General features: G+C 46.2%; 2 protein-coding genes across 4 annotated transcripts; one reads left to right on the top strand and one right to left on the bottom strand.

Moving 5' to 3' along the window:
- Positions 1-985: 985 nt before the first annotated feature.
- On the bottom strand, positions 986-10,228 carry LOC128303160 (uncharacterized). Its single transcript, XM_053040024.1, has 11 exons — positions 10,158-10,228; positions 7,774-8,507; positions 6,967-7,712; positions 6,655-6,898; positions 6,469-6,593; positions 6,195-6,406; positions 5,854-6,113; positions 5,260-5,762; positions 2,667-2,774; positions 2,309-2,599; positions 986-2,248 (listed from the first exon to the last, which is right to left on the bottom strand). The coding sequence occupies exons 2-11, from the start codon at positions 8,186-8,188 to the stop codon at positions 1,049-1,051; spliced, it is 4,104 nt and encodes a 1,367-aa protein (XP_052895984.1). The 5' UTR covers positions 8,189-8,507; positions 10,158-10,228; the 3' UTR covers positions 986-1,048.
- A 624-nt stretch (positions 10,229-10,852) lies between these two features.
- On the top strand, positions 10,853-13,633 carry LOC128301919 (rhodanese domain-containing protein CG4456). Of its 3 annotated transcripts, none has more exons than XM_053038594.1 (4): positions 10,853-11,049; positions 12,354-12,543; positions 13,151-13,310; positions 13,496-13,633. In XM_053038594.1, the coding sequence occupies exons 1-4, from the start codon at positions 10,984-10,986 to the stop codon at positions 13,548-13,550; spliced, it is 471 nt and encodes a 156-aa protein (XP_052894554.1). In that variant the 5' UTR covers positions 10,853-10,983; the 3' UTR covers positions 13,551-13,633. The 3 variants fall into 3 exon arrangements, with proteins under 3 accessions (XP_052894554.1, XP_052894553.1, XP_052894555.1); XM_053038593.1 differs by lacking the exon at positions 13,151-13,310 and adding an exon at positions 12,691-12,856; XM_053038595.1 differs by lacking the exon at positions 13,496-13,633 and adding an exon at positions 12,691-12,856 and having other exon boundaries at positions 13,151-13,304.
- The last annotated feature ends 645 nt before the right edge of the window (positions 13,634-14,278 follow it).

The raw sequence follows: 14,278 nt of genomic DNA, 5'->3' as shown, positions 1-14,278 counted from the left end.
CGCGACCGCCCCAAAAGGAAGCGAATGATAGAGGAAGGAGAAAAATCAAAAGAAAAACTAAGCGAAAGGGGAACCACGGATCGCGGTGATAGGGGAAAGGAGAGACCGCATTAAAAAAAGAAACAAGCGAACAAACCGGAACAAGAAACGGGAAAGTTGTTTAACCACTTCTCATCTCGCCTGTCGGTCCATTACATTGGTGAGACGGAGGAAGAGACTCCAGCGCTACTTTGCCCAAGCAGCATGCGATACATATTGTCTTTGAAGCCGCACGAGTCCAAAACGCGATGGATGAAGATCGCGAAAGTTACCGTTAGCGAAAAGCCCGTACTGGACTACTTCTCAGACGTTTTAAGAGGTCACATACGCACGTTCGGTAATAGCAGTTGTGTCTGAAAGTGAAGCATAGAACTGGAACCATTTTACGATGCATGCACAGCGCGAGATTTACCAATTATCGAAGCACAGATTATTCGAACACAAACTTAAAAAGTATGTCTAGAGGAAACAAGAAACTCAAACTTGATGACGGTTGTGGGTCAGTTATATTCAGTTTCACTAATCCACTCTCCATTTTTTTAACACTACCAAAAGTACCAATTTTTGATGCCCATTATGGTCCATGGCACAAGATTTGAAATTCTTGATGGACATATAACTTGCAATGTAATGTACAGAAAAAGTTGCCTATGAGTAAGATCTCCCAAAATTTCATCTTCAAATCGTTGCACAAATTCACTTTAATTTCTGCAATCAATATTCTGCCGCACTTGATCATCCGTTAGATTACTTACCATGTGTCGCAAATTTGACAATTTGGATCTTTGATTTTCTTTTCCAACACGAGACGTGATCGATGACTGCGTGAGTAATGTGTTTGATGACCTTGTAGCATTGATTGTATACAGAATGCAACACATTCCACCATCCTCGCTGCCCATTTGAAGATCTTCTACTCCGGTCTTCACTACACTAAGGCTGTGAGCTTTGGGGCCATGCATGACATGTTCTTGCTATACTACTAAAGTTTTTGTCCCTACGAATATAATCAGAATTGAATGCGATACTTGTTCTCTACTCGTGCCAAACTATTGCCCCGTCGCTGTTGCTGACTGCCGACAGCACTGGACGTTCCTCCTACCATCTTGTCCAGCATGGACGGCTTCGGTGGCAGGGAAGCGGTGGATGCCTGGCCAATAGCCGACGTGGCCGATGAGTTTGCAGCGGCATGTAGAATACTGGAGCTAGGTAGCGAGGAAGATGTTTTCGGGTGGTGTTGCTGTTGCACACCGTTCCTTACCGGTGAACCTGCGTGTGGTGAAGGAAACTTGGCGAAGAATCCGTGATGGAACTGTTGGACGGTCTGGGCAGTCGGCATGCTGTGGTAGTTTGATTGCGATTTGTTCGATTCAACGGAGGTGGAAGGTTGATGATGGTGCTGAAGAAAGCGGGGTGGCGTGCGGGAAGTCAGCTGATGTGCATGATATCCCGCACTAGCGGGATGGTGCTGTGGTTGTGGGCTGGAACGAGCCGGTCCCACATTCGAGTGATTCGAACCGGACGATGCAGAATTCAACGAGTCGCGTGATCCGCTACCCTTCGCCATACCTCCAGCAACATTCGGCTTACGGCCCGTGTTTGGCAGAAGCGATCGCTTCAGTGTACCGGAGTCACCAGAGCTTTTGCGCGACTGAGACGACTGCGAGGAACTATTGTTGTGCCGATGGCCTACCGAACCCGTTGCCGCTGTAGAACCGGTCGGCGATGGATCCTCCAGTCGTTGGTAGTTTTTCGTCGAAGGATAGTCACCGGATGGCCCAGACGATCCCGTACCAGATCTGGAAGATCCGAAGCCAAATTTGGCCACGGATGGTTGTGTACCACCGCCGGAACCCACCGTTGTCATCGAACCGTACGATTTGTGCTTTAACGTAGTGCCACTCTGGTAGTCCTTGGTTAGCTGTAGCGTGTCCTTCATTTCAACGTAACTTCCCTTCGCGGGTGAGAACTCACGACCTGACCGTTTGAGGCTCCCTCCACCCTGGCTGGCTCCGGAGGAAGATGCCGGCGATGGTGGTGTTGTAGCGCGAGTTTTCTTCCCACTTTCGCTTCCTCCGTCACTTAGCCGGCCGTACTCGATCTTGCGCGGTGGTTTCAAACTTCTCGGAGGTCTTGGCAGTGCGCTCGGTGGCAAAGAAGATCCACGCTGGGTAACCTGTTGCGAAACACCGGATAATATCTTTGAGACCTATGTGAGAGATACGATTAGCCTGCGGCCGATAAAACAATTTCGATGCTCAATGCCCACCTTATTGCCGTTACTAGAGACTCCTGAGCCTCCGCTGGAAACATCACCCGCACCTCCCGATCCACCAATGTTACTGATGTCGGTCATGTTTTGCCCCACGGCTTGTGACACGTGTGCCAAGTTGCCTAAGGTTCCGCTAGATGAACTGCTGCCACCTCGTAGTTTCTGCGAGCACCGGCCTTGTTTCTCCAGCAGCACCATATCGTCCGCCTTTTGACCACCGCTACTACTTAGCTGATCTCGCTCGGGAGGTTGTTCCGAACGTCGGTCCGATCCAATATGCGCCAGATTCTGCAGATAAATAAACATTACTTTAAAACAGTCTGGAACATTTGCCACGATCAGTTCGTTAGTATACCTGGAGAAATGTTTCACTATTGTTTGTGGAAAGGACAGACACTTCGTCGGCCAGCAGCGATTGAATCGGTTTCTTTGTGGTCAAGCTTGGGAAGCAGCATAGTCCTCGCTGGGAATGGAAGAAGGAAAATGATCCATTATTTCGTATACTTTGCTGATACTACCAAAATGGACCATATTGTTTGCTTACCCTGCAGTTTCGTTCAGCGCCCTTGAGGAATAAATAAAACCGCTTACCTGATCCTGAGCAGGAAATTGCTTAAAATAGGCAAATGCACAATAAACAGCACGCTTATTAGATACACAAATCGGGCTAAATATTAGGCTGCATGAGAAACACTATGTCATCAGATTATTAGCGTCATTTGGGCAGATTTACTTTCCCAAGTAAAGTCACCTGTTGTTTATAGCGTATGGGATTGAACCAGGTAGGCGTTAGCAGCTTTAGGTCTATGAAACTCAACAGGATTGTACACACGATTGCTAGTAAAGATGAAGCTGTCATCGAACATTATTCTGGAAGTTATCGGTGCGCCATTCAACCTGCTCATAAAATCATAAAGTTTTCGAGGCAAAAATGAAAGCACTAACAAACGAACAGCTTGAAACATTTGAGAAAGTTATCGAATTTTTCTGTTTTTGAGTTGAATGGCAGCATGGGGAGGAAAACAAAATGGTGAAAAAACACAAATTCACACAGAAAACGGCATTCAAAACGACACACGCACAAAACAAACACACAGCCTGTTGGCATTTCGACCTCTTGTTTTAAATGCATCTGTTCTTGACTTTATTTCCGCCATTTATAGTTTTCGAATCGTTCCTGGAGTGTTTCCCTTTATTTCGTAGCTATGAAAACTCAACAAACCTGCTGATCGGTATCCTAACGATGGCAACTATACGATCGTTTGGTATGGAAGCACGAAAACATATCTATCTAGAGCCATGGATGAAAAGCAGAGATAACTTTAAGAGGTCACGTGAGGAAGTACAATTTTGAGGTAATTTTACTTGTATTAGCTACTGCTACCGTCACGATCTACCGTCTTGAACGGTAATGAAGTTAATCGTATGTACTATTGACGGTCAGCTTCCCATTAGACAGTTAGGCGTAGGGAGTTGTGTTGCCGGAAAAGTGTTAACACATTCCTCATCTACTCTGATCTCGATCGGCCGCCCTTAAACGACCTGTAGCAACAATTTCTATGCTTATTACCTGTCCCTCTAAACCTATAGTAGTCCTACCGCGCTCTGATAGCTCTGAGTATAGCTAATCCTTACGATTATCCTCCAGTTCTCCTGCCTCACACTGTGGCTGTTTTATTATTGCTATTGTCATGCAGTCATGCGGTTCTGCGGTAGGAAACCAAACGAAGCTAAAACCCAATTTAAAAAAAAACACCTCTCCCAACGCCAAAACGCGCTGCGATACTTACGGCGATCCTCTTTACCCGTGGATTTCGACACCCTTTTCTCCGACCCAATGTTTTGGGTGGGGGAAAAGGAGCACAGTTTACAAATAAATTAGTTACACCGTTACATGCTAAAAAAGGACACAAACACGCAGGCACGCGGTGCCCATCATCCCTGCCAGAGCTCGCCCCAGAGTAATTGTTAAAAAAAAGTATGTAAAGCACGCGAAACCCTAAACTGGGCAGTAGCTTTTCATCACCCATTGAGCTTCGAGTGCTTTCTCGTGTTCTTGGCTTGCTCATTTTCGACGATCGATCAACGATTGTGCTCTGGGCGCGACCAAAACGAAAGCCAGTACCGAAGAAAACCGGTGGGCTGCTGTTTAACTGCTACCATTGTTAAGAAAAAATATAAGCTATATAGGTACACCGCTAGTGCAAAAAAACCTTGCGCGAATTGTGCAACACGCCCGTTTATCTGCGCGTTTGACATTTGTTTTTCTTGTTTTAATCTTTGGTGTTGGCGGCGGCATGCATGCGGAATGATATACGGTATGGGAAGAAGGAAATAATGCTAAAATGATCCAAGCAACTGCAGGGAGGTAATCCTCGCGTTTAATAGAATGTTTCCGGTTCAGAGGAGGACGATGACGACGAATCGGTTGCGGAGGTGGAAACGTTCTTGCATGATGCAGCTAATTTCTTCCCATGGTTGCCATTAGCTGACCCGGACGTGGTATTGGTGCCCACGGATGCGGTGATCACACCACCGGGAGATTTCTTGGTAGCTATCACGGGTGTGGAGGTGGTTTTGGCCATATTGTGATGATGTTTTTTCGTCGAGCTTGCCGCGGTGACCGTCGTCGATGGTAGCGGCACCTTGCCACGAAGCTGTTGCGATTTGCCACCGTTAGAGGGCACGCAAGACGAGGAGGAGGTAGAGGAGGAAGCGGTGCGTGTACCGGTAGGCTTTGATGGGTTAGTAGAGGCAACATGCAGCAGATTACCGTTGCCATTCGCGTCCGTGCTCGAGCCCGCCGATGAGGTATCACTGGCCGTACCAAGACCGGACGAACCAGCTCGTCCTCCTCCGCTGGCGGCAACCGCTTTCAGCTTAGCCGCCAGTGCCCTTGCCTGCTGATTAAGCTGGCGCTGCTTCTCCACTAGCGACAGTTCACTCACCTTGCTCAGCAACTGCTCATCGAGTTGCTTCAGTTGATCGTCGATCGATTTACGCTGCGCGTCGTAGCTCTTGCTGTCGTAGATCGTGTGCTCACTACCGGCACCGAAGTTGGCCGAGCTGCTGTAGTTCGAGGTGGTACTGCTGCTACCCGGAGACGAATAGGCACCGACGGTACCGGGTCCCCCTCCTGTAACACTCCCACCAACAACACCACCAGTTGGGAGATTCAGGGAGCTCTGGACAAAGGAGGAAGGATTGGTGGCGGTCGGACCGTAAGAGGACGCGTAACTGGACACAACCGCCGCCGTTGCCGCTGGACCGTACGGACCTACAACAACGGACGATGGGTCGAGCAGTGAACCACCGGTACCGGTGGTTACATCGAATGCACCGCTCGACACGTCCACGTACGATGCCTGCGAGTTGTACGCTCCCAGTGGATTCAATGCGAAACTATCCGACGATAGGTTGTACGATCCGTAGGAGTTTGTCGAGCCATAAACTGAAACGGGGGGAAAATACCAGAGAGAAAATATTTCGTTTGTTAGAACATATTTTTGCGGATTAACATTCACCAATTGCTGAGCACATACTTTTCTGTCCCTGGTAGGCACGTATCATAGCGTCCTTCTCAGCGAGTCGGTTCTCTACCAGCTTCAGCCGAGTCTGTAGTTCCGTCACCTTCCGATTGGCAGCGTGTGCTTCGTCAAGGTAACGAATCTTTTCCTGCTTTGCCTCAGCAAGAATACGCTCCGTTTCTTGCGAGTTTCGCTCCATGGCCAGCTTGGCCACGTTGCGCACATTAGATTCTTCCAGATTACGCTGCTCCAGCTGGGCACATTCGGATTCCAACCTGCGAAGGTCAAGGTAAAACAATTACATCAATCAACATTGCTGGCAGTACAAAGTAATATGAAGTAAACTGGGTTCTTACCGTAGTATTTGCGCGTCTTTCTCACGCAACTGCCATTTGAGGTTGTCTGTTTCGCTGTTAGTGCTGCTACCGCTTCGATTTGGCATATCATTATCGTAGTCGATGCGCAACTTTCGCTCGGCCTGTTCGCGTCGTTCACTTGCATTTTGCAGAGATTGTAACGCATGTTGCAACTGTGAACAGCGCTCCACATATACTTGCTTTTGTCGGCACTGGAAGAAGAGATGTTGAAGTATTTTAGATATAGAAATTAATCCTCTAACTAATTACTAACCTCCTCCTCGAGACGTTTCAGGGCCGTGTCGAGTACGTTAATATGGATACGCTGTTCTTCGAGTGTCGCGTTCTGCGCCTGTAGTTCGATACATTGTCGTCGATTAGCGTCGATTAGCGATTTGTCTGAAAAAGAATATAATCGGGTAAGCCAAGCGCACAACTTTATGCATCCATTTGTACGTACTTTGATTCACTAGCTGCGAGATGAGTACGTCCTGTTGCGTTCGACCGAGCTGGTGATCGGACGATGCATGCAGTTGGCTCTGGTAAACCTCGACCTGGTCCCGGAACGCTCGGTTTAGTTCCTGCAGTCTTCGGCAATCCTGCTGCAGCCGTGTACGAGCCGCCCTTTCCAACCGCTCGCGTCGATCGCAAGACTGCACCAATTCCTCATGCACTCTATAGATATTTGCTATTTCCTGTTCCAACTGTTAAAGCGATAGAAACGAACGTTACATAACAACTGTCTACCAACTGAAACTCAAATAAAGAGTACCTTTTGACTTTTGGCAACCTTCAGGTAGCAATTGTTCAACTGTTGCTTGAGCAGTTGATTCTCCTTCACTAACGCTTCCACCTCCTCCGGATCGATGTCGTACATCCGGGTGAGATCGGGTTGGCTCTTGCTTTTCAGCTTCGCATTGCTTTTCCCTCCACCGCCGGCCGTCGTTTCACTGCCCCGCCGACCTTGTCCACCCTTGTTTGCCATCTTCTTCTCACCATCCATGTTGGATGCCGTGGAGCCACCACTCGACTGCTGACGGCTGTTGCGAGCATTAGCGCGTGACAACTTCACCTCTTTGGCCAGATGCTTCAGCACGTGGCTTTGGTTAATGTACTCTTCGCTGATCTCTGATATATCCTGCATCGGGGCATTCGGGGCAGCTTCGCCATATGAGCGTGGTCGCTCCTTCTTCATGTACGGTGGCGGACTGCCGGCATACTCGCGCCCGGAAGAGGCGACCGAGCTGTAGATATCATCGTGGATGATAAGCGTATTGTACGACGACTGCGAGACATCCATCGAAGAGCGATTCGAGTTTGGTTCCTTCAACGAGTTGCGATTTGAGCCAGCCATCGAACTACGATTCGATGGTCCATCCGGACCGGCACCGATATTGGCGTACATGCTTCCACCTCGTGTTTCTGAGATACTGCGGCTACTGCTGCCACCGGTCGGTGTGGCATAGCGCGTTGAATCTGATGAAGTGTTCGACGAAAACTTATCTCCAATGAATCGTCCTGCAATAGCGGAAGTTTTGCGTAAGTTAACCACACACGATTCGCGTTGCATTGCGCTTACCTTGGATCTCATTCACTGGTGTTATGTTTCCTTGCAGATTTTCTTCACCTTGCGGCTCAACCCGGGCATGGCTCAGTACATACCGTTCCTCCCGTGACAGGTTTTCGTTCGAGGTAGAAACATCCGTATCGGATCCAGACAGACTACCGATGGGTGACCCGGGATACTTTGGAAGTCCACTGGAGGTTGGTGGTGTTTGTGGGCACGGTGGCGGTGGTAGCATGGAAGCACCGGAAGACGTCACCAACATCGGTGGTCGCATGAAAGGAAGCGAAGGCACCTGTGGCTGCTGCTGTGGCATCGTCATTGAGGATGCCGTTTGGTTGGCAGATTTCCCCGCACCATTCGATTGTTGCTGCTGAGGACCTGCACTGGATATGTACTGTGAGTACCGCGCGGCTCCTCCATGGGACATTTTTCACTAACCACTGATCTCAAAGAACAATCACAATCCCTTGCTTAGGTCCTTTGGTTTCTATATTTATGTTTCTTGCTGGTTGTTGATTTGCGATCTTACGGCGGTAATACGGCCGTTGTTGTTTAGTCTTGTTTCGTTTCACAAACTATTTCAATTAAGCATTAATTCAGGATGGGATGATTCACTGCACTGGACACATCCACACACGGGTTTCGTCTCGTTGGGGCTATATTACTTCCTTAATCTTTTCACAAAATTCGCGTATGTTTCGTGAAGAATTCTCATGTATGTTTAATAGCACAAGTATGGTTCCATCCTGAGAAAAAAGAAAAATGATATGTTAGAACACAACCACATTAAAACATCATCACAAATATCTCGATTGTAAGATTATCCATGCGTGGAGTGGTGTTACATTTAAGCCTGATGATGAACACCTCTGGAATGTTTACGGAATTGTGGACGGTCTGCAGCAAAAACCGTTTTTTTGACCCCAGTAACTCCACAAGTTCTTCTGAGGATTCTTCGAAGTACTTGGTTGGTACTCTGATGACCTTGCTCTTTGTCTTAACATTCCATATCAGACCAAAGATTCTTCAATATCTAATGACACGGGTATCGGGTAGACGATGGCTGGGGTACAACTCCAGATAATGCTGACTCCACAAAGGCCTCACTTGGTGGCACCTCACAACTTAGAATTCGTCCATGAATATTGGGGAATATTACCGTGGGACATAGAACGAACTGCGCATAGGGATAATCCGAAAAAATCCTCTTAACTTGTCGAAGCCTTACTTGCTGTCTTCAAAACAAAAACCCATTGCTACAACAGCTTGCGCACATGGCCACAATCTACAGCACTGCGAAGAGACACACGGGAAAGAATGTTGAATGGTTCCCTGTATCCCGTAAAGCGAGCGAAGAGAAGGTAATAATGACACATACGGAATGGAATGCAGCCATCATCATGTGGCGCGCACGGCTAACTTCGGATCGCACAACCTGCGGACCATGGTGGTGAAGCGCGTTGTCGAGCATATCGCAGAGTTGGGCCCTCGAGAGGTGCCTTGCAAAATCGTGTGCAAATGCTCTGCTGCAACGGTGGTAGTGTGTCGCCGACTGTTCGTCCACAGAAACGAGGTGAATTACACCGATGGAATGCGGGATGAAGGAATTTTATTCCTCAACCCCATTGGAACACACTGCTCGCGCTGCACTGCATGCAATTGGAGGCAACATCTCGCTGTTAAGCTGCTGATCGCTCGCGGGTTCTCTTCTGCCCAAACTAATTCAATTTGATGTTTACATGTTTTGCGCAGGTGATTAGATTATCCACTGAAGGTTTTTCTCTCTATATACAACGCCAGCTTCTTACGGCGAAGAGTCGGCGTCAGTGTGTGCGTGTTGGAATGAACTTTAAACATTACACAGCGAGAGAACGAGTGAGACGGAAGAAGCCACGCAACGAGTAAGAAGAAGAGCAGCTATGAATGGAATGTGCCTTCACACCCCGTCGCACCGTGCTCGCGTTTCTCTGCTTCCATTCCTTCCCCACTAAACATCATACAACCTTTTCGTTGCTTTTCCCAACCAGCATCCTCCCGCTAGCCCACCTCGTACGAAACGAGGTGACGGGGTGGGGACTTGCTACGTACGAACTGCACTGTTTTTTCTCATTTGGCACAACATTTATCCTTAAAATATGCACACTTTTTAGATGTACTATACAACTTTCAGCAACGATCGCACCATTTTCTCCCTTCACTGAACGATGCTGCGCACGCTGCTGGCGTATTATTACGCACAATCGCACAAATGATCGCGCGCGCGAGAAAGCTTCCTACATTTTCGCGCAAGTGCTGGAAAATGTTCACTTTGCCCATTTGCTGGCACGATAGTAATCGAACGAATATCGGCTTCTGTCGTGTTCCCTTGGTGTTTTGTACACTTGTTCCACACTTACGTTGGTTGTGAAGCACAAAAGCGATCCAATTTTCACTCCGGCATCGAAAAACGACAAACTCTGCGCCGCCGATCTAAAAAGAATTGATAGTTATCGCATACTCCGCCGGTGGCGCTGCGATCGCATGTTGAGTTAGACATATTTTTTGTTCGAAATATTTTTGTTTACTTCATGGCAAAAAATGTCCGTATTTTATTCAAAAACAAGCCTGCAGCTTCCAAAGTTCGTACAAAATTCTGAGAATAAATAAAATAATCAAAAGCTTATGGCGGTTGGTAGCATTTTTCGAAAATTGAAGCACTTTGTGTGCCGAAAAAGATTGTTTTGTATTTTTTTGGCCAATTTTGTGTCAGTTTTGTCCCACTATTCAGTATTTTACGAAGGGAAACAAAGAAGAAATGAGAAACAACCAAAGCATGCTCAGTGAGAGAGTATTTCCACTGGGGCGCAAGGTGTACAAGCTGCAGTTTGAAGTTTGACATTGCATTGCCGCAGCGCGTACAAGAAAATCAAATCAAACTAGCAACAAGTGTACCGAACGCGTCTGCCTAATCGCCTACAATTAATAGAGCTACGATTACGTAAGTATGCTGTTTGTGTGACAGATTCACACGGCCACAGATTGGTTAAATATTCAGTCAAGTTGTGGTAACGATTTAAATCACCTATATTCATTTCAAAAAGAAAAGCATAAACATGTTATCGAGAACAGCTGCAGTGCGGCGCGCGGTCTTCCACATCCGACGTTATTCATGCATAGACTATTGCCCCACGGTTTCGATAGCTCGCACGTGCCACTTGATCGATAACTCAGCGGGAGGTATAGATGCAACACAACGAGATGTGTTTCTCCGTTCGATTAATGCTAACTTCCGATCGTTCGCCACTACCGGTAAGAGTGTTATGCAGGGAGGTAAACAAACGGATATGATAAGAACTGCATGCTGATTATCAGTCCTTTCGTACGTCAATCATCAGTAAAAGAAGCTTTAGATCATATTGTTGAATGATATTGCCATTTTAAACGAATGGTAGACATAATGAATAGGCGCGTTTACTTTCTTCAGTTTCGTGGGTTGCTGATTCCGCTAGTGTTTACTGTCGGATAGAACCGGTTTTTGCCCTGCGTCACTGTCTGGACGCTTTAGACTGGCACGCAATTTGGCAGACTATTTGAGCGTCCAATCAGCATGTCATTTCGATTGTAAACTTGTCCATGAAAGCATGTCGCTCATGGGGAACATTGTTTTGCTATTTTCACTGTGTACCGTGATGGTGACAGCAAGCCCAAACGATTGCGGTGGGAATCGATATGCACCGGGCTGTATCGAACCGCAACTTGTAGCCACAACTGCAGACATTGATGATCTACCGAACCATCCCGAAAAGCTACTGATTGATGTGCGCGAACCATCGGAATTGGCCGCCACTGGGCAAATACCAACCAGCATCAACATTCCGCGTAAGCATCACGTGCAATATAGCCGAAATACGCCAACACGATTTCGATCACTGGATTTTTAATGGCCTTTTATTGTTTTCTCAGTGAAAACTGTACGAACTGAGCTGGGTCTCAGTCCGGAAGAATTCGAAAAGAAGTATGGACGCAAGAAACCAGCCGCTAGTGATCCGATCATCTTCAGCTGTCGCTCTGGAGTACGTGCGGGACAAGCAGCACAAGAAGCGGACCAACTTGGGTACAAAAAGTACGATATTGTGCACAGTTTTTAAAAATTGGTTTTAGAATCTACAACGCTAACGTATTTTATTTGTTGATTTTTTTATCGCATAGTGTGAAGAATTACGTCGGTTCTTGGTTGGAATACGCAGCTAAACATGACTTGCCAGTTTAACCGGTCTCATTTGGTCTCACATTTGGTAACGACCCCGGGGTGAAGCTTGGAACTGGCTAATTTTTGGGGGTTTTATTCGATACCACTGTTAACTGCGCGCGCAGTTAGTTAAAGTTTACTGAAGAACATCTTCCTTGTAATAAAATCATTTGAATTGCCCTTTGTGTACTATGAGATCAAGCGTGTAGTTCATTAAGAGTCCCAAAATGTATCATATCGTAGCAGAACGTTTTGGTTTATCAGCAACACGAATATATAACTCTTATCTGACAGTGCCGATAAGACTTTCTCACATGAAAAAACGCTACACGTCTGGATCAAATTTAGCTTTACTTCGTTTCAGTTGATAGCGGACAGCAACGAATTCGTGACGGGTAACATCTGTGCTTGCTGTAGTATAACCACCATGTCGATCGCTACGTACGAAGAGGTGTTGGATTTGCCCAACCACCCGGAGAAGCTGCTGATCGATGTGCGCAATCCAGACGAGCTGGCCGAGACGGGCAAAATTCCCACTAGTATTAACATTCCCCGTAAGTATTCTCCACAGTCTGAAATGGAATGTAACACTACATTTTTCGGCTAAATGTACCGCACGTGTGGCTATTAAAAATAGCGAAAATAGTCTATTTTTATCATAAACTAATGCAAATGTTCTACCGTTGCTGGTTGCACACCAGTGGATAAGGTAAAGCAAGCTTTCGGACCCGAAACTAGTGGAGATGCGTTTGCACAAGAGTACGGTGTGCCCAAGCCGGGTGTGGATCATTATCTTATTCTATCCTGTCGTACGGGTCGACGAAGCCAGATGGCACTCGAAGCGATTGCGGAACTTGGTTATCGAAAGTAAGCCCAACATTGTTTATGTTCCATTTTGGGCTCTACATTGTACTAATATTTGTATACTCGAAGGCAACTAACCCAATTCATCTAGTATGGAACAGGTGGATCATATGGACCATTGGGGGCACAACAAATTTCTCATCTTTTTTTGCTTTGTGGGGGATGGAATGATGCGATCGAATAAGAATTTAGCTGTACAGTTCAACGAAATATTCAAAATTCGCTTCCACTCCATGATACAACCTAGACATTTATCCATCATTGTCCATCTCGTTCCCCATTTCAATGTATTTACAGTGTCTCAGCTTGAGGAAGGTCTAAATCTCGCGGACGAAGCGTTCAAGACGAAGTTTGGACGTGATAAGCCCAGTTCAAGCACGGAAGTGATATTTCACTGCAAGATGGGTGGACGAGCGCAAAAAGCAACGGATCTTGCTTCTAGTCTCGGATTTACCAAGTATGTAGCACTATGAAGTGTTAAAACGAGTTTATTTTGTAACACGATCGCATCTATCCATAAGCCGCACGTAGATCTTGCTGCTTCAGAATTCATTATTAGTATTACCGCTTAGTTTGGTTCTAGTACACTTTGTTTAACCGAAATTAATACAAATAATCAATCTTCTTTTTTACTTTTTTAAGCGCTCGTAACTATAAGGGATCCTGGACGGAATGGGCTGCAAAACAGGGAAAGTGAGAGCAATAGTATGATTCTTGCTTCAAAATTTAATGCAGAATCTGAACAAACCATTCCCAGTTTACAGTTGATTATTTAATAAATCCAACTAAGAAAGAGATGCATCGTTCCACAAATGTTCAATCTACAGAAGGAAATGCTTGTTATGACAAATCGATATATCAGACATATTCCTATAAAAACGATCGACTTTCTATTCAGAAATGTGAAATATTCGCCCTTTTCGGTATAATACGTTCCCCTTGCCAAAGAATCACTATGTTTTTAAGTTACCTCTGGAAGGCTTTTTGTTACCCTTCCAGAACCACCGAAAACAAATAGTCATCAGCGAAAATAACACCATTTTTTCGTATTTCTTTCCAGGTAAATGCATGTACAAGAATAAGAAACCAGTGTTTAACAATGGACTTCTGTTTAGCAGTACATTTCACGTGGGAATTGATTTATTGGTCACAATAAGCCATTTTACTTTTTGACGCTTTGAATCGCATCATGAACGGCCTTTTCACGCTGTTCTTTAGTGTGATCCGGCGGAAGTTGCTGGATGTTCGCCTTAATTGCTTCACCAGTTGCCTCTTGTTTGTCCATTTTTGGAGTATCGATTGCGTTTCGCTTCTCTGAGAGTAGACAGTAAAAGTAACACACTTGCGTACTGATCGCTTGCTGGAGAACGTATTATGCAGTCACATCTCTTTCACTTGCTTTTTATAGGGAACGAACCAAGACTT

Source organism: Anopheles moucheti, chromosome 3 (genome assembly GCF_943734755.1).
Source record: "Anopheles moucheti chromosome 3, idAnoMoucSN_F20_07, whole genome shotgun sequence".
In the NCBI taxonomy this organism is placed as follows: Eukaryota; Metazoa; Arthropoda; class Insecta; order Diptera; family Culicidae; genus Anopheles; species Anopheles moucheti.
The sequence above is the reverse complement of the archived record's forward strand: the minus strand, read 5'-3'. Positions and strand labels throughout refer to the sequence as shown.